Consider the following 26,141-nt stretch of genomic DNA (forward strand, 5'->3'; position numbering starts at 1 on the left):
GGTGCCGCTAAATGACTAATAACTGACGTAAAACCGTCGTGAAGCGTCATTTCACGGCAGTGTTCGTCGAAATTTTGCATTAGGCTTGATTGCAAACGTTTTAGCTAGCCACGCTACTCTTCAGTCTTGTCGGATTTCCAGGTTTGTGTCTTCACATCCGAACTGTCTTCACATTCATTGACATAATGTCTTGAGCCCGGCATGAACACAATAACAGGCTGCTGTGTTTCAGGTGGCCGTCATCGGGACACGTGCGAAGATGAGGAAGCGACCAAACATTCTGTTAACAGGTGATTTAAAACTCTGCTGCACTTTCCTACTGGATGCCTTCTGTAGTTTAGTTATTATGCCATTATTCTGAACGTGGTTGATCACAGACCGGAGTTGCACAAATTATTCAGTTTTGGACTACGAAGATCTTAAACTGTGGAATGTTGTTTAGTTCTGAACAGGAGAACAGTTTAAAGTTGCATCACTGATTTCAATCTTTAGATCGTGTGAGAATGTAACAGCTGAAATTGTAAATATTGAACATGAATAGTCAGTTGCATCGTTAGTTGTAGTTTATTTCTGTATACCTGAGCCTCGTTCAGTACTCCTAAAGCCTTGATTAAAGATCCAGTATTATAGCACTTTATGAGAAGTTAATGTAGCCTCACGTGTCCTAGGATGTGTGTTTCAGGTTTCTGCTCAAACTAGTGCACAGACTGTTCATTTTACCATGCTTATAAAGTCCCTTTCAGACATGCACTCGTTTCCGTTAATCTGACAGCAGCTGAATGTGGTCACTTTGACATAAAAAGCTGTGAGAGCAGTATGATCAGTCCGGAGCCGTCCAGAATGTTTGATAAAAACCTTTCCAAAATGCATAGTCCTGACAGTAAAGCTCGGAAGTGAAAGGGTGATGATGTGGGGCTTGATAAATGCAAAAGCTGTTGAAGACATGGCATTTGTAGATGATGCCATGAATACTTGTGAATATACCAAAACAAACGGCTGGCAAAATGACTCCCAGTCTACAGCAGTTTGGCAGAAAAAGAATATTCCAGCATGACAGCAATCCAAAGCACAATGCCAGAATTACACAAGAGTTTCTAAACAAGGAGCAATTTTAAACTATGACCTGGCCAAGTCTGTTGCCTGACTTGGATCCAATAAAACATCTTTTGGTGTTTTGAAGCAAAATGAAAAACAACACATCTCTTCCAGGCAAGAGAAGTTTAAAAAAAAATAAGAAGAGCTAAGCATTTCTCCAGAGACTTGTACAACACTGGTATCCTCCATGCTGAGGAGGACTGAGTCTGTCATCACAAATTAAGTATTGAAAGACCCCTCTATTGAAAATCCACTTTGGAGTGTTGGAGCAGTGTTGTGGTTTGGCTGGTGTGCTTCAGCTGCAGCGAATGAGGAGGGTTGGGTGGAGAGATATGTGCATCTGATTCAGAAAGTTAAGGTTTAGGGGTTTAATGAATGGCTGCAGAGTAATTTGAAAAAGAAAAGAATCTTGGTAATTCCAGCAGTGCAGATTTGTGTTGCATTGGGTTTCTACTGTCATATGGGTGTGTGTGGGTGTGTTTGGCCTGCATCTTTAGGTGAGTAGTGGGCAACATCCACATGAATGCCAGGAACACAAGTTTTCCCAGCAGAGCATTACATTGTAACAAGGCAATCAGTGGTTTGCACTGTACCTGTCGGTGGTTTTAATGTTTTAGCTTTTGGTTTATATATATATTTTCAGACAGAAAATTAAATTAAATTAAATTAAATTAAATTAAATTAGCAGTATGTTTGAAAAGCATATTCTCTTTTAAATCAGCAAGTAAGATAAAATACCGTACATGCTTGCCAGTTCTCCACTGTGAGGGCAGCTTTTATTACAAGACACATGAAAATGTCATCATGGTGCTCTGAGACACTGTAACAGACATTTGTCACTATTTTTGTAGACCAACCAGTTGATCGTCTTAATAATGGTAACAGTCAGCTTATGCAATTCATTAAAATTAATTCAATTCAAAAAACTGCATTTGTCCCCGAGGGGCAATTTAAGAAACAGAGAGCAGTTGGATCAACAAATGAATAATTTAAGGTGCAGGTGCAGGTCTGTGATGTGTAGCAAATGCAGTCCAGTGTGGGGAGGCAGGGATGGGAGTTGAAGAGCTGAACAGCTCTCGGAACAAAGGTTGCTCTCCTGCATCCAGGACAGCGACATCCTGAGGGCAGCCACTCAACCGCTGGAAACAGAGCGTGTGAGGGTTCCTGGACGATCCCGCTTGCTGTCTAATGAAATGGTGGCAATGAAAAAAGTTATACATGCAACAGATGTTTTATAAGCACCAACAGTACCTTTTACCCATATCTGGCATCGGAGGCATAGGCTGGAGCTAGTCCACAAACCCCTACCTCCTTCTGGGACAGCAGCTGAAATCATCTCTCAACAGCACAAGCCCTCTTGTGTCTTATCAATACAACATCCTAACTTCAAAGTCACTAATAATTCTCATCACCAGATAATGCATAATATGATGTCTGAATATGTACAGGAACCCCTGGTGTCGGAAAGACCACTCTGGGAAAGGAGCTGGCACAGCGGACAGGGCTGACCTATGTTAACATTGGAGACCTGGCCCAGGAAGGTAAAATCAGCTTTCACAACTAATATAAATGAAGGCTGCAACAACTGACTCTGAATGAGATTCCTAGAGGATGGGGCAGTTTTGCATCTTTGTGCTGAGTCACACAGTACAACTCTTATTGGCTCATCAGAGGCTGTCCTAATGATCCTGATAATCTGTTCCCAGGTCAACTTTATGATGGCTATGATGAAGAGTACCAATGCCCTATTTTGGATGAAGACAGGGTGAGTTTAAATTCCTTGCTAATCTGTAGCATGCAAAGATACATGAACATGAATTAACTCAGTATAAAAAAACAACTTAGTATTGCACTTCCTTATAGGTAAGGAACTCACAATAGAGAGACTGGAAAAAACACATAAAAAATTAGGCAACAAGACTCAGAATCAGTTCACCGTTAGTCCTTAATAAGTTCTTAAAACATTTTACATTTCCCCATTTTGCAAGACATGACACCATTTACCTAGACCCTCCCTATTCATAGAAAAATGACAGTCCAAGTACTTTTTATAAAATAATATATTATTCCTTCAGTCCTTCTGTGAGCTGAGTTGTTTTTGTAAAAATGTTGCAAACCAACACTACAGATTGAATTAGACTGAGTGCATGGCAAGTGCAAATATTGTGGCTTCTTGGAGTCCTGCAGGTGGTGGATGAGCTGGATGAGAAGATGGTAGAAGGTGGTCAAATTGTTGACTATCATGGCTGTGACCTGTTCCCTGAACGCTGGTTCCACATTGTCTTTGTCCTCCGTACTGACAACACCCAGCTGTACACTCGGCTAGAGAGCAGGTAACTCCCACTTCATTATTCATGATTACTGAACTCAATTTATGACTCTAGTTTGACCCTAAACGCAAAGACCACTGAGCTAATGCCAGTGTGTTTCTAGGTTTAGGTGTGTATCTTTGACCATCTAAACACAGTGGGAACGTCTAAATTCCACAGAAATCCTGCTGTGTCTCTGCCCACTGTACTGGGCAGCCCTCAGGAATAATCACATTGGTGCAGCCCACTCTGTAACTAGCTGCTGTATTCTGTAAAAAGTGCAAAGCCACAGGCAGCCTTTTGGAATTATCTATGGTAGGGTACTGTGTTTTGTTGTGTTTCATTTAGGGTGACCATTTGTGTAGCAGACCGACATCTACCTTACAGTGTGTATATTGTAGGATGAACAAAATCTCATCCTCAGATCTGCATCAATCAGCACACAGGGATGCAGATACTATGAACTGGCCCTGATCAGCTTAGTGGCATATGCATCTATCAGCTATCCTGTTTACTGTTATTAAACCGTTTTAATGGTATATATTATATTATTATTTTTCACTTAAAAATCAAAGTCTCATGTTTATGGTTGGTGCCACCCCAACATTTTGAAATGAAATTTTAAAATGCTGTTTATTTTATTTTTGCATTTATTCACATAGAACACATTTTTTAATAGTTTTCTTTGTTCATTTGCACTGATGCTTGTGCAGCCTAATATTTTGTGAGTTTTTTAGAACATTAATTTTTTTGAAAGGATATATAATATTGTAATGTACTGAAAATGGATTCAAATAAATAGGTTTCTTAGCATAAAGTGATACATGTCATGAGTTGATGGAATTATTGGAATTAATGCACCCACCCAGACACAGAAATATCAATGTTGTGTTTCTGAGTCGTCCACTTGTCACTGCTGGGTTATTGTAGCAGTGTCTAACCTGTAGTTCGGTCTGTCTAGCCACTCACACTGCCTACTCTATCACTCTTATCTTACCCAGATGATAAGTTTACTCATCAGTTTGCTTCACTGTATTAGGAAGATGTCATCCTCATGAGTAAGGTTGTTCCTGTTTTCTGTATGCCTGTCAGGGGTTACACAGGAAAGAAGCTGCAGGACAATGTGCAGTGTGAGATCTTCCAGACCATCTACGAGGAGGCCGTAGAGGCCTACAATGAGGAGATTGTTCATCAACTACCCAGCAACACGCCGGACGACCTGGAACGCAACCTGGAACAGATAGTACAGTGGACTGAGCAGTGGATGAAGGACCATAACTAGGAGCCAAACTCTGCCAGGTCAACAAATGTTATGGACAATTAAACCTGAATTCTATTTTTGAATCTTCACTTAGCTGCCATAAACACTGATATGTTCAAAATATAATCACTTTCTTCAGTGACCTACCATTACTTGCAGGGATGGCTGCTGGACCAACCCACTCTCTCAAATGGTTGAACTTTAAAGTAGCTGAAAGTAAGAAACACTGCTACTGCTTGATTCTAATAATCCATTACATGATATTTAATTAGTGAAAAGTATTGTCAAAACCAAATATGAGTCACAATCTGGCTTCCCAGAGTTTAATAAATGTGACTGACTGTGATACTGGCATTTACAATGCTCAGCTCAGTCCATGTAGATAAAGTCATTGATGTCAGCATGGGTAAATCTGAAAACAGATCACCTTATTTTACTCTTAAGCAAATTTTTGGTCACACACTTCTTTGGTTTGTTGCGCTACAGTAACTGAGTGAAGAGTAGAGGCTTTTGTGGGCACAGCCACACAGCTAGCCTTTTTGTGAGGTGTTTATTAAACAAGGCAAAGTTGTAGTGCCTATCAATAAGCAGATGTTTAGCAAGTGAGGCATTTTGGATGCAGTTATATTTTATTCTGCCTCCAGGAGATGCTCTGAATTTAGGTAAAGATTAAGTCTCGATTCAGTGCTGATGTGGACATTACCAGATATATAGCACAACATGGAGGTGAAAGCAGTGCTCTGTTTATTTAGATATGTGTGCACAAAAGGCTAGAGTAAGGGTAAGCCTCTGAGAAGAAACTTCTTCCTGCTGCTTTGCCCTGCACTGTTTCACTTGTAACAAATTATCACGATCTTATTATTGATTTTTTTTTTTTTTTTTTTTTTAATTGTCGTGATTGTTGTATTATTAGTTGTGCAGCCCTAATTCAAATCATTTTTCAAAAATTAATGACAAATGGGAAACAGGTTTCTCATCTTTCTCCTAGTGGTGTTTATGCAGCAAAGCTACATATCAAACCTCCCTAACAAACAAACACGTGTGATGTGATCCCATTTTTTGTTGTAATTCAAAGCCAAGCAGCTGATGTTTGAGTTCTCCTTTCTGAGGCAGTTTGCTTGAAGCAGCTTTAAAGAAAGTTGCGCCAAAGAAAATGTTACACAGTAAATCCACGAATAACTATTTTGGTTATCTTTAAAATGAAGGATCTTTCAAGACTTTGCAGGTTTTCTGATGATAATGGAGGCAGCTAAAGAGCTAGTTATAGTTGTGATTAAAATTACAGTTGGAGTTGAATCTCATTCTGTGATTTTTAGCTTGTCTCTATTCAGAAATATGCGGAGTACCAATAATAGGAGCTGACACCCATGCCTGAGCATGCCAGACATCTCTAAATTCCAAACATCCCATATAAGATTTTTATTTTTTTATTTAAACAAAGTTTTCCTTTGAGAGCTCTGTTTTTTTTTTTTGGACTGACCACCCATCTCTGACAGTATTGGTGAATAATGTTTCACGTTGTTTTGGGGGTTTTTTTGCTTTCTTTTGTACCATATTGTCAAAATATCTTGGATGGTGTAACCACAAACATTACAGCATGTATTGTGGACTTTTTTGTTCAGTTTGTTGTTGCTCGTATTTTTGCCTTGTCATTAAAGTTTGGGCACTCGACTGAAAATAAAGATTGTATTAACATTTCTGACAAAACTGTAGGCTTAAAGTACATAACATAATGCCATGTCACCAGCTGTGATATTATATCAGTATAGCAGATGCTCCAGGTTCTGGATTGTGTGCAGTCAGTCTTTCAGGTGTCTATGACACGAGAAAGTGGGACGACACCTGTACACGCAAAACCCACTGTCTTACTGAGCTCAGCATTCAGTGAGGCTGTTTTCATTGAAATGAATGCTTAGATATCGCTTCTCACAGAAAAGGGTGTTGGTAAATGTCACAGTAAGATGGAGGTGGGAATGAATGTTTTAACATATTTATGTATCATTCACTGTAGTTACGATTTTCATAACCATTTCTACAAAAAGACCACATGTGGATAACGTTACAGTTCCTCTATGTTATCCTGAAACACTTTGACATTATGAACACAGGGATTTGCTACTTTTTTTGTAAAAGTTACAGATGAGTGACACATTAATAGAAGAACCTGAATAAAATGCAAAATAGTGAATGTAGATGTGTCCTCACGGGTGTACAGCATGGTGCCAACTAAGCAATTAACATCCAATCATGCTCTGTGGCATGTAGAAAAATTGCTGAACAGGTGCAATTTATTCAGAATTTGTATAGGAAGATAGAGGAGAAGATCTTAATGACTCTGAAAGAGGGTTCATTGTTGAAGCACAAATTGCTCCTTCTGGTACAATATTCTTTATAATATACTGAGTATGTGTGATGAACCATTATTTTCTCATTTAAAGTGTGTGCATGTCTGAGTTTAGAGAGAAGAATATTTGTGAAGTTTGTGCTTCTGTGGGTGATGCAGCCCAAGTTCATAATCTGTTAGAATTTTAAAACTCCTGTCATGTAAGCCCTGCTTTAAGTGACACCTGCATTAGATCTTTGAGAAAGACACCAGTAAATAGGGTTGGTAATTGCAGTCAACAGTGCACATTTGATGACCATGATATTCATGCATTGGTACAATATGTAAAGGAAGTACAGAAGATCAACTCTTCCTCAGGTGTTGCAATATGTAAACCTCCTGCAACAAAGGTGAGTGCACATTTGAGAGTCCAGTGGTGTAAAACCCTGAGGCATTGTTTCACAGATGTGGAAAAAAGTGACACTTTCTCTATATTCTCAGAAAGTGTGGTGTATACCAAGATCTGAACGCCTGACCCATACAATGAGGGGATTTGGGGGCTATGTTGTGTTTTGGAGATCATTTTTCCACTATGGTTTGGGTCCACTTGTCCCAGGAAAGAATAACTACAAATCAACACAGTGTTGTTCTGAGGGGTTACCTCTATCCTCTGATGAAACATTTCTTTCCTGATCACTTCCAGGATGGCAGTGTCCCTATCCATGGGACACACAGGATCCCTCAGTGGTTTGATAAGCATGATGACTGTGGGAATCTTTTGCTAAGATCTTCACAGTCACCAGTTCTCAACCCTGGTAAACGCTGATGGCAGATTTTGGACCAACATGTTACACAGCACTCTCATCAATATCAAATCACCACATGCTGGAATATCTTTTGGAGGAATGGTGTTTCATCCCTCCAGTAGGGTTCAGAGACTTAGAAACAAATATCAAGGAGCACTGAAGCTGTTCTGGTGGCATGAAGTGGATAAACACCTTACAAGGATACTTTATGGATGTTTTGCCTTTAATTTGTCACCAGTCTGTATACCTTCCATCGCCCTATGCTTTTCTGCATTGAAAAAGTTTTATCAAACTTACATTATTCACTACAAAATGGCATGTTTCATTTGTATGTTACTAAGACTTTTTTTTAGCTGCCTTGACATTTAGGATTACTGGAACTCATTTTGGCTGTGCTCATTAATAAGATTACCAAGAGCGATATAATTACTTTGATATACATAATGATATATATTCATATGTGCAAGAGGTAATTGTGGTGTAACATGCATATGTCATTATCAGGTGAAATAATATTAGAATCATCTGCTGTGGTCTCTGGATCTCAACCAAGACAGTTTCAAAGGTTAGAAAGAGGCGAAACACAGGGACAACTTTGGAGGCAGATATATTTATTTAATACAATCTACACACACACACAAGAAAGGAAATGAGTCTTATGACTCCCATCACTAAATCGCTGATCTCACTAGCTCCTGAGAGAGACACAGAGGGACAGACATTCAATGCTCAAGTAGCTATAGCACTGATATATCTGATAAACTGGACATAGTTCACTTTTTTGCTGTGGCGAAATATATTTTATTTTTTTACAGTTTTACAAAGTTGAGCAACAGAACAGGCAGTGGTAATGTTGGCAGCATCTGGTGTTTGACATTGGGAAGGATCTCCCTTGTTTGGTTGTTATTTGCACCATCAAAAAAGAGAGGACAGTAAAATGAACCTTTATTAGATCACTGTGCAAACATAAATAAACCTAAATTAAAGCCAATCCTAGGACATACTAAATGTCTCAACGTTACAAAACAATGTCACAATGAAAAGACTAACTATGAAAACACACACTGTGGAGGAAAATGTAGTTTCACTGTTGAACCTTTCTACAGCAGACACTTGGACTCGTCACAGGAGGAACAACTGATGACTGAGCTCCATGAGGTTCTCAGTAAACTGTGACAGAACCAGCAGCTCTGAGAGGAATCCAGTATTAACAACTCTGGTTTAAACTGGGACCAGTTCACATAACTGCAGCTTTATTAACATCATTAAAAATGTAAAACAGTGAGTATTGAGCGTTCACACTGAAGGTTATAGATGCTTATTGTAGACAGACAGAGATCATTTCAACAGGCTTCTATCATCTGATGGAGTTTTATTATGCTGTCTATAGTTAATTATCATCATCTCTGAGCTGAGCTGCCAAAATCGTGCTATGACTCAGTGAAACAAATCAGCAAACAAGCTAAGAGTTGGTTTTACAGGAGCTGTATTTAGATGAAACCTGTTTGCAGTGTTTAATGACGAGTTCAATAGTCTGTTTCTCACTTTAGGAGGTTAACAGCAGCTTTGCTGCACAAATGAAGACATCAGAAATGTTTACAGCATTAAATAATAAGACGATTCACGATCAGTATGACGTTGTAACCGTCAACGATTATGGAGAGAAATGCTTCTACTTCCTCTGGCTCACCACGGTCCGAGAAGTGCAGCCTCCGCCTCTGCAGACACAAGCGGCTCATGTTTCCTGCCATGTGGCTCCAGCAGGGGGCGCCGTGCTCCAGCGCAGTCTGCTCCGAGCTCAGCAGTGCTAGTCGGAAGTACAGCGGACGTCCACCGGCTGTGGGCTCCGGCACATATGGACCGGCGCGTGTGATACCATGGGTAAGCTCAAGTTCGATTTAAAACTGTCAAGTAGGATTGCGTTGGTAAACTATGTGGCTCCAGGACGAAGCTGCTGCGGTGTTAGTGGGTCACAGAGAAGCACAGAAGCGGTGAATAAGTGTCGTCCTGAAGTCTGTCAGTGTCGGTAGAATGTGAGGAGAGGAGACGGTGAGCGGCGCCGGTCCGCCCGCTGCTCAGAGACGGTCCGACCACGGATGGGACTGGGCAAGATACAGCACTTAAGACTTACCATGGAAGAGTGTGAGTGTGTGTGTGTGTGTGTGTGTGTGTGTGTGTGTACATACGTAGGTATGTACAGCAGTCACTACTTATCCACCGCCGTGACCCTGTTTTCCAGTTCAGACTAGTTTGTGCAGGGTTAATTAAAGGGTTAACTGTAAAACTGAAAAGTATTCTAAAATCGACAAAAAGTCATGACTCTCGTAAGTGACATGCATTAGTGTTATTCATTTGTGGGATATTTTCGTTTTTTTCTGGATTCACCGCACAGAGCATGTCGAGCACACAGCTGGTGTATTACAGCCAGATTGAGGAACTAAGGGATGAGGCAACTTTGGACCGTTGGGTTTAAATGTGTACAGTCTATACCTTACTATGTTAAGCAATGTGAGATGACGTGTTGTAAATCAAGTCAGCACTTTCGCCTGATAAGTTGCTTATTAGTTAGTCACTAAAACATTGCCATGTAATGTTACGTTTCTATGGGAGCTGTTTGCTTGCTGCTAAGAATAGGAGGTATGTCCCGTCCACACTAAGACGGCCTTTCCCACCTAAAAATAGTCTCTAGGTAGGCGTTTACCATCATTCACTCACTGTGTGTTAAGCTTAATGTGATTCATAAACATACGAGGTGTGTCAGAAAAGTTCCAGGACTGCTGTCACGAAAGATCTATAATAAACCCAAACAACGATCCTGCGGCGTTTGCTTGGTTCAGTGCACGAGAGGAGGCGAGAGTCGTGTCTGCTTCACCGTGACAAGGTGGGAAAGGCTGGCTTAGTGTGGACGGGAGATGAAACTGGATGTGTTTTAAGATGGTCTGGCAACAGTGTTAGCTTACTGTTTGATTTCTAGGTGGTTCATGTATTTATCCAGGACTAATAACCACCTAAGTCAAATACCTGCAGGCTCAGCTTGGCTTTATGGTCATAAGGCTTTATGGACCTGCCTGCCTGGGTTGGAGCCTTTCAATTTCCATTTGAACCCAGACCGTGAGCTGGGACCCCTACCATGTCTATTTAACTTTGAGTGCTCTTAAAAAATGTTCTCATGCACTTCATGCATTAGAGCCCTAAGTCGGCTGGGATAGGCTCCAGCCCCCCCGCGACCCTAGTGAGGATTAAGCGGTGTATAGATAATGGATGGAAGGTTCCGTTATCATTCATGTGGTAGTGTGGAGTGACAGAAAAATGTGCAAGTAAGAAAGACATGAAATGAGTCAGCTGCAGCTCTAAATTATCCAACTTAGAAACACATCTTGGTAAAAAAAAAAAAAGAGCAAGATATTTCACTGTGGCAAAGATATTGATGATTGAATGTGTGTTGCACTGGCTGCTGCTGTTTCCTGACAAAAGCATCAGGAGCAATTTGAGCTTTAGCTTCTTGCTCAAGGACGCTTTGGCCTGTTGACAGGAAGAGCCAGGGATCAGACCATCCAGACTTATGACAGGACAACCTGATCAACATTGTGAGTGCTAGTCACCCTAATGATGAGTGTTAATCTGTCTCCTGTTTGTCCACCGCAGAGACCAGCAATAATGCCACAGCTCAGAGTGATGCTGGTGGTCACAGGAGATGATTTCGGCTACTGTCCCAGGAGAAACCAGGGGATTGTGGATTGCTTCCAGGCTGGAGGCATTTCCAATGTGTCACTGCTGGTTAATGCCTTTGCTGCCAAAGAGGCAGCAGATCTTGCTAAAAGGTAGCGTGGTCTTACACTGTATACACGTAAAACATGTTTCAAATCTACTAAAAACAGCTAGTGGGGATGTGCCTGGCTCTGTTTCCATTTGTTGTTCTTTGGTGTATTTTTATTGCTCCCTCACAAAGCTGGCAACATCTATCGCTTGATGTGACACAGACACCTCCAGCTCAGCTCTAACAAAATTTGAGAGCAGTTTATATTTTAGCCATCTAAGACATAAACAGTAGACATTTTGTAAGACTGTTAAATTTAACAAATGTAAGAAATGCCAAAGTATTCAAAATCAGTACATGACAATCAAATAGCCACAAAGAAAGGGCTTTTTTTTTTTTTTTAAACCAAGATCTTTGCTCTGTTTTTCCATTTACAGTGGTAACCTGACTGATAGGTATAGAAATGAGAAACTGAACATCTGTGCGTGCTCAGTGAAGCACAGTTAGTTACTTATTCATGCAGCTATCAGTGATGTTGCCCTGTGCACAGTCCAGCATTTAATAAAGTCAGACTCTGAATGTTTGAACAGTCCCTATGTGTCAAAAGGCTACAATTGTCACACAGTATATTGAGGTAAACATTAAAGTTGAGACTGGGCACTTAATACTAATGTAGCGTCCACTGTTTTATTTGCAATTATTGCATTTAAATTCTCCGAATCACAGAGCCTGAAGAACAAAACATATCCAGAGACTGGACAGTAAATACACATTCTAAATGTGTTGGACAGTGATGCTTGAGAGAGTTTGAAAACTCCTGAGAATTTTCTATATTTCTGCCTAAATGTGACCAAAATCATTATCCAATTTCCACATGAGTCTTTAAAGTAGATAAGGATCACCTAATAAAAGATATACAACATAAATGTTATACTTAGTAGTTTATCTATTGTGGAAAATGATTCAGTATTATATACAGTGATGTATAAAAGTATTTGCCCCCCCTACAGATATCTTCTATTTTTGCATGTTTGTCACAGTTAAATGTTTTACATCATCAAACAAATTTTAGTATAAGCCAAATATATCCCAAGAATATATTCTTGGGATATATTTGGCTTATACTTTATACTATACTTTTGTATAGATACAAAATGCAGTAAGGCTTAATATGACAAATAAATGATGATTTCATTTATTGAAGGAAAAATGCTGTCCAGCCCCACCTTGCTTTATGTGACAAAGTAATGCCCCCTCAGCTACCAGTCTACCAAATGACTGAACTCATCCGTCAGTTGGGTTCAGTTTCACCAGCCACATCCACATATGATTACTGCCAGGCTTGCTGAATCTAAACATCACCTAAGTAGAACCTGTCTGGCATTGTGAAGTAGCTAAAGGGTCTCATAAAGCAGCACAGCATGCCACGATTCAAGAACAGCTGTGAAACAACGTCATTGACATTTAAAAGTCTGGAGAGCTACAAAGCCATTACTAAGGCTCTGGGGGAGGGGATTATAATTGGTTTTCAGTCAATTTTCAATTCATCATCATTTGAAAACTGCATTTATTGATATACAGTAATTCTACACTGTTGCTTCCTTTTCAATATGCAAATCTACTGAGTCCCCACCTCTAGCTTCACCTCTCTCTGTCTACTCACAGCACTTCGAGCACACCACTTAATCTACAACTCAGCGCTATGCTACACAGTTATGAGCTGCAGTATTGGAGGAATTCAGCAGGACATTTTTGAACTCGAAATCGATTCTAAAGAAGAATAATGATACAGAAAGCCCCAACCTGCAAGCTGACAGAATTGATTCCTTAGCTTTGTTGTAACTGACTGCTTCTCCCACTCATGATATGTCCTGTACCATATAAAAACCCTATACAGACATGTTGACAAGGTTGACATTTAATGTCAGTTTTATGTGTGCTAAACATTTTACATTCATTTACAATCAAAAGGCAAGTACCTTTAATGGAAATTATTTTGTCTGTTACATATCTTTGTTATTAAAGTACAAAACATTTTTGGCTTGCATTATGTGATGTGACAGAAGTTTTGTTTTGCTTTTTTTCATCAGACACAGCATCCCCATTGGCCTCCATGCCAACCTGTCGGAGGGCATTCCAGTGTGTCAGAGCCTCCAGCAGGCCTCCACGCTCATAAACCAGCATGGCTTCTTTCTGGGGAAGATAGGCTTTCGGCAGGCCTTGGAAAGAGGCCAGCTCAGCATGGAACAGGTACAACAAATTATTACACATCTGAAATCATATAGTCATCTGGTATGCAGCAGTGAGGTTAGTTTAGCTCTTTTTATTGCATACTTCCACCATGGCATACAACGACAAAGAAAAACATCAGTAAAGAATGATCAGAGATACAGAAACAATAAATACGAGTAAGGAAAATAAATAATTAGACCCACATACAGTCATCCTCAAATGTATTCATAGCCTCCCATTAAAGAAGGAAAAAACAGCTGTCACTAAAATAAGTTGAAATTGACAAATAAAAATTTAATGAAAATCACATCATTGCTTTTGAATTGTGTACAACAGAAATATTAAAAAACAGCAGCAAATTTGAGGACAACTGTATCTTATGAGCAAAAAATCTAATCTAAATTATAGAAGAAGAAAAGCTGTGTTCCTAGCTACCACATCAGAAATAAAAGACAGAGTTAGTGGCTGATACAATTGAGGGCTGGTGCAGCTCACAGCTGTATGAACACCACATACCACACATGGCTTTAGATTTTATGACAGTAGAGCTCATCAACTGGTTGTCAACACCATGTAGTCTAGTTTTAAAGAGTTTGTATAATAGATACAGTCAAGCTCAAGTCTACGGATTGGTTCAGTGGGTTTACTTTCAATAAGGAAGTTATTGACAATGTAGCGTTCAACTGTTTGAATGCATCATTAGAAAGGTGGGTGAAATACAAATAAGCATTTGGAGACACAGTGCTTCAGCCTATGCTGTTACCAAAAGATGTTGCTGCACTTGCATTTACAATGACAGAAAATGAAATCGTCGTACTTTACCGCCGAATCTGCATAAACACACACGGAACCCAGTAGAGCCCTCTACCATCATTTTACACAGAGCTTGTATCAAGCAGATGAAGAACCGGGTCACTCATCAGGTAGACGAGCTGCCTTTGTCCAAAGTTTGCATCACTGGTAGCCCTATGTCTGGTCTGGTAGTTGATTGTATGTTAATCTGTGCCTTCATTACAGTCATGGCAATAACGGTTACTTACCTTTCTGTTCAGAAATACACATACAAAGCATATTCAATGATGATGGCAGTCAGTCAGCAGATGTTTCCAAATGTAGCCACTGTTTTACTGCATAGAAAATGCAAACAGTGACAACCTGAAAAGACCCCTGTCTTGAAAAGCATAGCTTGTTAACATATGATGTTTTTATATGCTAGAAGACGAATGAGTAGAACGAGTATTGGTTGAGTATTTCCACCTTGAATCTGCAGTGTTCCAATAATGTACAAATGCCCATGAATAAGCATTGAAGCTAACTTCTTGCTATTCCTCGGCCTAATTATAGCAGAACAATCAACCAGAAGAAGCTGCATTGGCATACTCAAAATTTCTTCAGAAATTTCAGTTTTTATTATAGATTCTTCTGACAAAATTTTCAGCACCTAACTCTCCTGCAGCTTTGAGAAAGCCTATTCAAATTTTATGTCAAAATGTATGGCTCGATCAGGAATGGCGTGCTATGACTTCTGTTAGCAATGTGTCCGTTTAGACAGGTCACAAGGCTTTAAATGTTATTCCTCTAAATCCGTGTTGTTTACAGCACAGAGTGTGCCAACCAAGACTCTCATTGAATCACATTATATCAGAGCTCCAAAATTTTGGGTGAAAATCAGAAATGGAGTCCCTTTAACCTGCCACCAAATCTGTATAATATACAGTGCGTACATGAAAATACATCAGCTTGGTCAGACCAAGATTGTGTTTCACGCTCTAAAATATTTTTTTAATACGACTTATAGTTTTTGAGCAGCATCTGTTTGTTCAAGGATCTAATCCTTAGTCTGCCTGTCTGCACCTCTCTGCTCTGCTCACTGCAGCAGCCAGTGACTCACAGGCGATTGGCTGATTGATACTTTTAAAGTAAAAGCTCAGAGATGTTAAAAGGAACTGATCAGGGTTTGAAAAACATGCTGGCCTTTCAAAATAAAATGCATATTATATCAATTTTACCTTCCCTATTATTATAGCAGGACATATTAACTGGCAAAAGATGCATTGGCGCACTCAGAAATTTCTACAGAAATGGTGAAGTTATTTTTGGAATTAGTTTTAGGTTCGAACATTGTGTGATGTAGAGTATTTAAGAAGAGATCAGAAACAGAATCAGAAAGCTTTTACTGGCAAATAGGTTTTCACATACAAGGAATCTAACTTGGTGTTTTCGTGTATAACAGTAAACGGTATCATATAAAAAAGAGTTGCCAGTAAGTAGCAGCAAGTGTTACAAGACAAACAAGAAGCAGTGTTAGAAGTCAAAGTAGCAGCAAGTGTAATCAAGAGATTTTGAGTCATAAAAAGTAATAGAAATACTTCCAGTGTGCAAAAATGTGCAAATTAATCGCCTAAGAACATGTCCATATATAATGTAAACAACTGGAAATGTGCAAAAGGATAATAATGATCCTACTTAAAAGCTCTGCGTTAAGTTACCACATAGAGTCAGCATTAATGGTGGGGGGAGGGAGGGAGGGAGTGTTACTGGGGCTCTCTGATGGATTACAACCCTCTAACAAAGGGGAGGGACTCGAACGATTTGTGTCCAGGGTGGGAGGGGTCGACCATAATCTTTCCAGAACAAAACACTTTAGGGTCAGATTACAGCCAGTCACCTTTTCGGCTGAGCAGATGATATGCTGAAGTCTGGCCTTGTCCTTGGCGTTGGGAAGGGTGAGGATGAACTCAGTGATGGAGGTGTAGGAGTGCACCATCAATGTTTTTAGCAGGCTGAACTTCCTCAGCTGCCGCAGGAAGTTCATCCTCTGCTGAACCTTCTTGATGAGAGAGCTGATGTTCAGCTCCCACTTGAGGTCCTTGGTGATGATGGTGTCCAGCGCTCCACTGTGTTCACTGGGGAATCACACAGGGTGATGGGGGTGGGTGGGGCTGAGTCCTTCCTGAAGCCGACGGTCATCTCCACTGTCTTAAGAGCGTTGAGCTCCAAACTGTTGTGCATGCACCTGGCCACCAGATGGTCAACTCATAGCTGTAAGCAGACTCATCCCGAACAGAGATGAGTCTAATGAGGGTGGTATTATCTGTGAACTTCAGGAGTTGGACAGACGGGTGACTGGAGGTGCAGCTGTGGTGTACAGGGAAAAGAGCAGAGGTGAAAGGACGTGGTCTTGTGGTGATCTTGTGTCGATGGTCCGGGAGTCAGAAAAATGTTTCCCCAGCTTAACCTGCTACTTCCTGTCAGACAGAAAGTCAGAGATCCACCTGCAGGTGGAGTCAGGCATGTGTAGAGATGCTTGAGCTTGAGCTGCACCAAGTGGGGAGGAGTGAATGGAGAGAGTTGAGGATTTCATAGATCTGCACATTCTAAAGGAGCTAATGTTGTAGAGTTGTGTCTACTTTTAAAGGATTAACAGACTATTTCCATCGGGAAAAAAACTACTTATTATGTATCTTTGATACACAGACTGAGTTATAGGATGTTTAATCAATTAGTAAGGAGAACATATGAATATCTGCCAGCTAAATTGTCACCAAACAGTTTCTTCACCAATATGTTTGTAAAGGTGTGTAATAGCATGTTTTAAAATGTTGAAGTTCAACTCTCGTGGGAAACCCTGAAAAAACCTGCTCAAGTTAGGGTGCCGATAAATGATTGTCAAAAAATCTATTTAAAAAAAAAATCGGGCCTTAAGTAACTTATGAGGGGTCAAATCAGGGGTTTTTTTTATGATTCTGAGTTGATTGTTAGCATTTATATTTCACCACAAGCACTCCATTGTTGAAATAAGGCCACCCTCACTTTTACATTTACATTCACAGTAGCTTTTATTTCACATACTTAAATAATATTCAGTTATTTCTCATTCACAGTGTCAGAAGCTTCAAGACTCATTGTCTATGTCTTCTTCAGACTCAACAACATCATGACTGCAGTTTCTGCCTTTACAGATTCCACAGGCCCAGATGCATGTGACCCCATTCTTCTTGCAGCTGCACCGCCAGTTGCTGCAATCTCTGACAATTACAGCTCATGAACTTCAGTAGCTCCTCAGGAGTCATGGGGTCTAGTGTTGGAACTGGTTTATACCATGTACACCTAATGTCCATCCATAGTCACAGGGGTTCAGAGACATGCTCTGTAGAAGGATCCAGACCTGGTCTGCAGGTAGGCACGGAGTGAATGCTGTGCAGCTGCACCCTCTGTTAGAGGTAGAGTCTCTGGTTTGATCACTCTTGCTGCTGCCTTCCTTGAGAACATGTTGTACCAAATTTCACTCAATGTAGTGTCTGGTCCATGATAGATGTACTGCAAAATTGCAGCACCAGCCTGAATCACTGCCTCCATTATTATTTTTCATATTTTTACTATGATGACAATCAGGATGATGATTATTATTATTATTATTATTATTTGTCAAAGTAGTAGTAGTGTTATCATTATTACCTGTAAAATGGAGTTGTTTTTCCATGGCCAGCAATTGTAGAAACCGTATCACACTCTGTGAAGGCATGACAGAAGAGCAGGTAGCCCTTTTTTTCTCTTTTCAGAGAGAGATTTGATGTGGTTTGATGTGGTTAAGAAGAATCTCTCTCTGAAAGACAGAAGGGCTACCTGCTCTTCTGTCTCGCCTTTTTCTGTAATTGCTGGCCATGGCAAAACAACTCTATTTGATAGGTAATAATGATAACACTGCTATTACTTTGACAAATAATAATCATAATCATCATCATCATTATTGTCATCAGAGTAAAAATATGAAAAATAATAATGGAGGCAGTGATTTAGGCCGGTACTGTGATTTTGCAGTACATTTATCATGGACCAGATACTAAATTGAGTGAAATTTGGTACAACGTGTTCTCAAGGAAGGCGGCAGCAGGAGTGATCAAACCAGAGACTCTACCTCTAACAGAGGGTGCAGCTGCACAGCATTCACTCCGTGCCTACCTGCAGACCAGGTCTGGATCCTTCTACAGAGCATGTCTCTGAACCCCAGTGACTATGGATGGACATTAGGTGTGCTTGGGTATGAGACAGTTCCAACACTACTGAGTTCACGAGTTGTAATTATCATGGAGATTGCAACAACCGGCGGTGCAGCTGCAAGAAGAATGGGGTCACGTTCATCTGGGCCTGTGGAATCTGTAAAGGCATTACATGCAGAAACTGCAGTCATGATGTTGTTGAGTCTGAAGAAGACATAGACAACGACTCTTGAAGCTTCTGACACTGTGAATAAGAAATAACTTAGTATTTTATAAGTATGTGAAATAAAAGCTACTGTGAATGTAAATGTAAAAGTGAGTGTAGCCTTTTTTTTAACAATGGAGTGTTTGTGGTGAAATATAGATGCTAACAATCAACTCAGAATCATGAAAGAAAAAAAAAACCTGATTTGACCCCTCATAAGTTACCTAAGGCCTGATGTTTAAAAAAATCTATTTTTCTACAATCATTTATAGGCACCCTAATTTGAGCAGGTTTTTTCAGGGTTTCCCACGGGAGTTGAACTTCAACATTTTAACGCAAGTTATTACACACCTTTACAAACATATTGGTGAAGAAATTGTTTGGCAACGATTTAGTTGGCAGATTTGTGAAATATCTTATAAAATGCCCTTACTAATGACTAGAGCAACTTTAAGATCAGCCTTCTTATTGTGGAACACCATGTCAATTTCCTGCTGGATGTGTTCCTCTCCATAAATGCTTAACAAGGCCATGACTTTGTTGTCAGTTCATCTATCCATTCATCTATCAAGGGATTTCTTCTTTATCTTCTTGTTGTTGTATTACAGAACAAAGAAAAAAAAAGTTGTTACATGTTTTTAAAAATGATGGGAAAATGCTATCATACTTTACCAACCAATACCATGTAGTATTGCGAAACTCAAAATGTGCTAACCTTCAAAATACGACCTGATCAGCAGGGACTTTTGGAAGTTTATAACAATCTTCCTGGGACAACTTGTTGACGACCTTGGTTTCTCTGGTGAAAATGCAGGTGGAGGACCTTACTTCCTCAGAAGTTCTTAGTTCCCAGTGGAAATTATTATGAATGAAATCTAGATTGAACTGTCTGAATGTGTCCCTTCCATCTCCCATCCGACACTGCTCTGACCTCAGCACATTCAAGTCCCTTTTAAAAACTCACCTTTTCAAGATTGCTTTTAATGTTTAACTGTTTTACCTTTATTTTTAGGCTGGAGTCTATCCCAGCCGACTTAGGGCGAAGGCAGGGGACACCCTGGACAGGTAGCCAGTCTATCGCAGGGCCACACTAAGAGACAGACAACCAAGCGCACTCACATTCGCCATTTTACATTTAGTGTGCAATTTTGTGCATTCACAGTCATTGTTCTTACACAAGCTTATCTTAGAAAATGGATCAATATTTGATCAGTATAATCTTAAGACCTTCGTGATTTTAACTTCTGAAAATTTTAGTTTTTGGTGAATGGCATTTCCGTGGCTTTGTGGCCAGTGTTGATGCTTTACTGTGAAACAGGAAGTTGTTTAAACTTAAATAAACACACTTTGTCCAAGCTTCCCCAAACATTCCGAGTTGGAAAGAGTCCCAGCATGAAGTTATCACTTCCCACTGGAAGCAGGATGCAGGGATGCTTGTGTGACAAGCAGGCTCTCATTTACATGGTATTTTCATAGTCTGGTACCCACTTACATACAGCAATAGAATGCAGGCTTGGTGCGTGTTTTCTAGTGCAACAAAGTGAGTATGGAAAGGATTCAAAACTTTTATTATTATAATGTACACAGCCATGTACTCAAGCAAGGCATGACATGTTACTCGCACTGCTACGTCAGTCAGCATCCTACCAGCACACCCAACATGCACAAAGGTGCATGGGCCTGATACTACTTTTAGGTTTACTACTGAAGTTGTATTTTGGTGACACATTGCAAGGCTCAGGCAAAGTAACTTAATATGCAGCTGCCAAGGGAAAAAAGGATGTCATGTTTCTCCATTACAGTTAATGTCTCGGTGTGTTTCTCTTCCCAGGTGGAACTGGAGTTGAGGGCTCAGGTCAGGCTGTTCATGGAACTGACAGGTCACCTGCCCCACCACATGGATGGGCACCAACACGTTCATGTGCTCCCAGGTAAGGCCACACAGACTGTCTCTGTTATTATTCACTCACCCAATAATAGCAAACATTTGGCTCAACAAGCTACACATTTCACACTGAGTAACAAAAGCAGCAAATAAAAATTGCCAAGAATGAAGAACATTTATCTGCAGGTTTTGAGAGAATGGGTTGATTTCATATGACAGATACTGTCCCACTCTGGGAGCTTACGCATGATATTCCTATGTCAAAATGAAGTCCAGGGCTGCCGCTATTGCTCAACTGCTTGAGCTGGCGACCCATATACAGGGCTGTAGACCCCGACACAACGGCCATGGGTTCGAATCCCGTTCATGGCCCTTTGCTGCAAGTCCATCCCCCATTCTTCTCCCCCACTTTCCTGTCTCTCTTTTCACTGTTTTATACAATAAAGGCAAAAAGGACCAAAAAAAAGTCCCATTTACATCACCTAGTGCATTTGTTGAAACTTTTGGGTTTCTTTTTGTTAAATTTCCATTTATTAAACGTCCATATTAGAAATTGTATGTAGCCGGTGGGGCCAGCCATCATGGTTAATAAAAGGAGAAAAAAGGACTACAATTCCCACTTCACCAGGGAAGGAGATGGAACAAAACCCACAGTTTATGTCCAGTGAACATTGCAGACAGGAAGACACTTGGTAAAGAGCCTCAAAAAGTCACCATCAGTCACAGTTCTAAACACAATTCTTTCAATTGAGTTACACAATCTCTGCTGAAGGTACTGCATTATCAAGGATCTCTTGCACATTAGAAAGAACCCCAGTTTCTCCTTTTGATCAGAAACATCAGGACTCAAATATATTGGGAGCCAGTTGGACTTATGGACAGCACACTGCACTCTGACACTGAACTGTGTTCTAAAACCATAGGTCCTGTCCTACGTACACTTTACACTGGGTGAAAACGTTTCAAAACAGTTCTTAAGTAAAAACCTGTAAAAACTAAATAAATAAATTTACTTTTTTTTTTTTAAAATAAAGAACACCACACTAAATAAGACTTTTAGTGTAATTCTACCACTTTAATCATGGCAGCACTGTTCATAGCACTAAAATGCAATCTGTAGTTAGGCCATAGGATTTCAAATAGTTTGAATGTTCATAGTGGAGAAAACAAGTAGAATCTATTGCAATTCCATTCGTTACCACGAGGTGGTGCTGTAGCCACCAGAAAGCATTGAGGACTCAGAGCTGGTTGAACAGCTGAAACGGCCATGAAGGAAAGCGTACATCAACTCTGCAAACTTCTTCAGCCCAAATGCTTGTAATTTGCTTAGACCCTGAGCATTGCTGCTTGTGGCTATTTTATTTACTGGCTATCACGACACTTTCCAGTAAATCTTTCACCTCCATACTTAACATTTAATTCACGACTGCTTTTTTTTAATAATTGTTGGCCATGATGATAACCACATTAAGTTGATGTGAGTGGCGAGAGTAGTGACGTTGTTGTGCTGTGTGTGTGTTATGCAGAGGTGCGTGAGGTGTTTGCACAGGTCCTGTCAGATTTCAGGATTCCATACACTCGTGTCCCGGTGGAGCCAGGATTACACAGCTGCCCGTGGCTGCCAGCACACCTCAAAAGATTTTACATGCAGGTGGAGAAGGACGCTCTGGATTCCATTCCTGTCTTCAAACGTTATGGAATCAGGTCTGGGATTTTTTGTGTGCGTGCATGCGTGTGTGCGCGTGGGCGTGCATGCGTACTGAAAAAAAAACACAAAAACAATTAAGTTATTACTATCTTATTATGAAAAAAAAGGTTTAGAGGAGGCTCTGTGTATCACTCTAGTCCTGGCTTATGTATAAGCAATAAACTATGCTTAGGTGGTTCTTTCCCACCATTGCCAACTGCTTGCTCAGATGGAGTCCAAAGGCAACTTTGGATTGTTGGGTTCTCTGTTTAAAATTCAAGAGGTCTTCCCGTTACTATGTTAGGCGCTGTGAGATGACATATGGTGTGAATTGTGCTATATAAATGAAATTGAATTGAATTGGGGCTGCAAGGTGGCGCAGTTGGTTAGCACTGTTGCCTCGCAGCAAGAAGGTTGCCGGTTCGCGTCCCGGTGGGGGCACCGGAATCTGCGTGGAGTTTGCATGTTCTCCCCGTGCAGCGTGGGTTCTCTCCGGGTTCTCCGGCTTCCTCCCACACAGTCCAAAAACATGTTGAGGTTAATTGGAGATTCTAAATTGTCCGTAGGTGTGAATGTAAGTGTGCTTGGTTGTCTGTCTCTAAGTGTGGCCCTGCGATGGACTGGCGACCTGTCCAGGGTGTCCCCTGCCTTCGCCCTAAGTCGGCTGGGATAGGCTCCAGCCCCCCCGCGACCCTAATGAGGATTAAGCGGTGTATAGAAAATGGATGGATGGATGAATTGAATTGAATACCATGCATATGGAATTTAAACCACCCCATCAGGTAATAATAAAAACAGATTGTGCGGGGATAATGTCACCTCACACAAACCAGTGGCGAGCTAAAGTGTGATGATGACAAAGCAAAAATGAACACTCATTGTTTCAGTCAATGGCTAATCCTATTTTATTGCTGTTGTATGCTATTATCGCATTTATGTTCTTTTCCTTTTAACTTAATACTATAAAGCACCCTGCGCAGTCTGTTCAAATAGTATAAATCTGTATGAACCTACAGTTACAGTACCTGGCAGACATTGAGCCTGCTGATTTTGATGAAAACAGGTTATTGCTGATCTTAGCATTTTTAACATCAGTACCCACAGTAGATCATCCATAGAATTTTAAGGTTCAAGAATTTACCATCACAGAAGGTGACATATCAGTTAGCCTGATGTCTTTAGGTCAGCTTCTCACCATTAACATTATGTGGTGCAGGATCCCATGGCTGACAATTAATCATGTCTAAACCTTTTTAATTCCCACAGGTGGCCAGACATGTACCTGGGACTGACCACCATGGGCCAGAACATGTCCATCCCCAGCCTGCAGAGGGCCCTCAGCCACGCCTCGGCTGCAGGGCCTTCGGGCACTACCTCCAGCAGTGCATCAGGTTCTAATCAGCCCGTGGTCACAGCAGAGCTTATGGTTCACCCAGGTTACCCAAGTCACCCCCATGAAGGAGGCTGTGGAGAGGGCCCTGATGACTTCTCCCAGTCAGCAGACAGACAACATGAGCTGAGCGTGCTCAGAGACCCGTCTTTGCTGGCCCTCTACAGCCAAGAGAGAGTGCAACTATGTGCCTTCAAAGACCTCTGACTACTGTAGTCTCAAAATAACAAACATGTATGTGTAAGATGGATCCAATGTGAAACAATGTTAAGCGTATTGGATGTAGACTGCTCCATATGTCTAGAAAGGAATAATGATTTTAAACAGTTCAAGATTGTTGTTTATTTAATGTTTAAGTCCTGTCTGTCTTTAATGAGCACTCTTTCCATCAACCTGAGGCACTCACATGTTAAGTGTCAGCACCTTAACAGACAGAAGTCCATCAAATATGAGCTTTGAGAGTGGAGTCCTATAACACTAGCACTTTTTTAAAGAAAACTGAAAAAAAATACTAGAATAATGGTCACTGCTACAGTGGTAAAACTCTATGAAGCAGTAGTTTTTAAATGGTAACAAATACAGGATTAATGCTAAAATTGTGAAGGATTTTTTTACCGGAAACATGTTTTAGTTTTTCAAAATGAACAATGAAGGAACCATCAAAGATCTACTAAGATACAGAGGCTGGGCATGAAGAGGCGTCAGGATTTCAATTTTCTGGAAATTCTTGCAGTTGAGCATTAAATGCGCCGACAGCTCCTTCACTTTCCCAAGTGCATGACTGCTAAGCACCGAAACACTCTAAAACCACTGTAACTTATGAACTGGAATACTAGAGACCACATTAACGTGACAACACACTGCAGAGATCTTGGACCTCAGCCATCTTGGAACTAGGCTTTTCATTTTTGTCTCAGCAACACCCTTAAAGTTTTGTAACTCTTGTACAGTTGGAGTTCACAGACAGACCGGAAAAGAAACACAAGGTGAAAACAATACAGCTACACTATCACAGCTGGAAAATATTTTCTGTTTATACACCAGAAAAGGATACTTAATACGAGGGTTACAAATACATGAAGGTGGAAAAAATGGGCTATCTTACTTCCAGCACCCGTTCCTCCTAATAAGGGGTTTGACATCGCCACCCTTCAAATTTGACTTTCAGCTATAAACCTTTAAAGTCCGTGACTGCACGTTACGTAGTTGGAAATGCTATATAAATACCTGTCAAAGCTATAAAAGGTCAGATCTTGGGTTTAACTTTGGTGAGTAAATTTAAATAGAATTTTTTCCATTTAGTGAGCAGGTGAGTTATTATCTGAGCTTCATGTCTTGTCTTAAAGTCAGAATCTAGTACTGTCTGGACTGTCAATATTTTTATCTGTACATGTCACAGATTACCTATCTGATACAGGGTTTTTTGTGGGGGGTTTTTTTTTTTTTTAGAAATCTGGGGAAACATAAGTCCATTGGTGAAGAAAAAAAACAAAAAACTTTTCATTGAAAAATCCTGGAGGGATGGGTTAATAGGGGCCAAGCTGTGTTTCTGTCTCTGGTTTTGACCTAGGATGCAGCAATGATTTCCAATAATCTCAGGTTTTTGTGTGTGATCTGTGACATTACACTATATTTGTAATATTTAGAGTTGTCTGGATTTTTGAATGCTTATATTTTGAGTTTCTGTTTAAGGTTTTTTTAAGCATTGCTCAGTTTGAATTCAAAGATTATATTTGAATTGCTTCAAATCCAACAATGAGCTAATAAACCATGTCACACTTTTGTTGAGTGTTTCCTTCTGTGGTTTTTTTGTTTTTTAAAATCTAATTTTATTGCACTTTCGACAATCCCAGTAACTGATAAAGAACATTTAGGAAGTTAATATCATAAATATTGGAGATTAGGCCGGCAGAGGAGTGTTTGAAGTTTGACGTCAATGACGTCCATATTTTTCTTGAGTATATTCATCGAGCTCGAAGAGCAGAAGATTTCACTAGTTTAAAAGCAGCACATCCTTTGTAAAGGATGTACAGCTCAAGCACCAACCAGCAGCACTTGACGTCGGCCAGCTCTGTTAATAGTGGAACATGTTGGAATGTGTCATGACTGATGCAACAAATACTGTGAAAACATTAGAATGTGTAGAAGTTGCCACATCATACACTCTGCTAGACACCTGTTACCTGTGGAT

The 26,141-nt window shown here is 40.3% G+C and overlaps 2 protein-coding genes across 3 annotated transcripts; both read left to right on the forward strand.

Moving 5' to 3' along the window:
- Positions 1 to 49: 49 nt before the first annotated feature.
- Positions 50 to 6,367, forward strand: ak6 (adenylate kinase 6). Of its 2 annotated transcripts, none has more exons than XM_008284337.1 (6): positions 50 to 141; positions 233 to 290; positions 2,544 to 2,636; positions 2,802 to 2,860; positions 3,283 to 3,428; positions 4,497 to 6,367. In XM_008284337.1, the coding sequence occupies exons 2-6, from the start codon at positions 260 to 262 to the stop codon at positions 4,684 to 4,686; spliced, it is 519 nt and encodes a 172-aa protein (XP_008282559.1). In that variant the 5' UTR covers positions 50 to 141; positions 233 to 259; the 3' UTR covers positions 4,687 to 6,367. The 2 variants fall into 2 exon arrangements, with proteins under 2 accessions (XP_008282559.1, XP_008282560.1); XM_008284338.1 differs by having other exon boundaries at positions 65 to 141; positions 218 to 290.
- A 3,236-nt stretch (positions 6,368 to 9,603) lies between these two features.
- Positions 9,604 to 25,733, forward strand: ydjc (YdjC chitooligosaccharide deacetylase homolog). Its single transcript, XM_008284339.1, has 6 exons — positions 9,604 to 9,675; positions 11,440 to 11,615; positions 13,642 to 13,801; positions 20,820 to 20,919; positions 22,400 to 22,577; positions 23,827 to 25,733. The coding sequence occupies exons 2-6, from the start codon at positions 11,452 to 11,454 to the stop codon at positions 24,155 to 24,157; spliced, it is 933 nt and encodes a 310-aa protein (XP_008282561.1). The 5' UTR covers positions 9,604 to 9,675; positions 11,440 to 11,451; the 3' UTR covers positions 24,158 to 25,733.
- The last annotated feature ends 408 nt before the right edge of the window (positions 25,734 to 26,141 follow it).

Source organism: Stegastes partitus, unplaced genomic scaffold, assembly GCF_000690725.1.
Source record: "Stegastes partitus isolate 25-593 unplaced genomic scaffold, Stegastes_partitus-1.0.2 Scaffold355, whole genome shotgun sequence".
In the NCBI taxonomy this organism is placed as follows: domain Eukaryota; kingdom Metazoa; phylum Chordata; class Actinopteri; family Pomacentridae; genus Stegastes; species Stegastes partitus.

Excerpts from the sequence above, each read along its gene's own strand:
- ak6 (XM_008284337.1), top strand. The coding sequence starts at position 260 with ATGAGGAAGCGACCAAACATTCTGTTAACAG. Across the intron at positions 291-2,543 it reads ACCAAACATTCTGTTAACAG|GAACCCCTGGTGTCGGAAAG; the intron begins GTGATTTAAAAC and ends GAATATGTACAG. Across the intron at positions 2,861-3,282 it reads CTATTTTGGATGAAGACAGG|GTGGTGGATGAGCTGGATGA; the intron begins GTGAGTTTAAAT and ends GGAGTCCTGCAG.
- ydjc (XM_008284339.1), top strand. The coding sequence starts at position 11,452 with ATGCCACAGCTCAGAGTGATGCTGGTGGTCACAGGAGATGATTTCGGC. Across the intron at positions 20,920-22,399 it reads ACACGTTCATGTGCTCCCAG|AGGTGCGTGAGGTGTTTGCA; the intron begins GTAAGGCCACAC and ends TGTGTTATGCAG. Across the intron at positions 22,578-23,826 it reads TTCAAACGTTATGGAATCAG|GTGGCCAGACATGTACCTGG; the intron begins GTCTGGGATTTT and ends TAATTCCCACAG.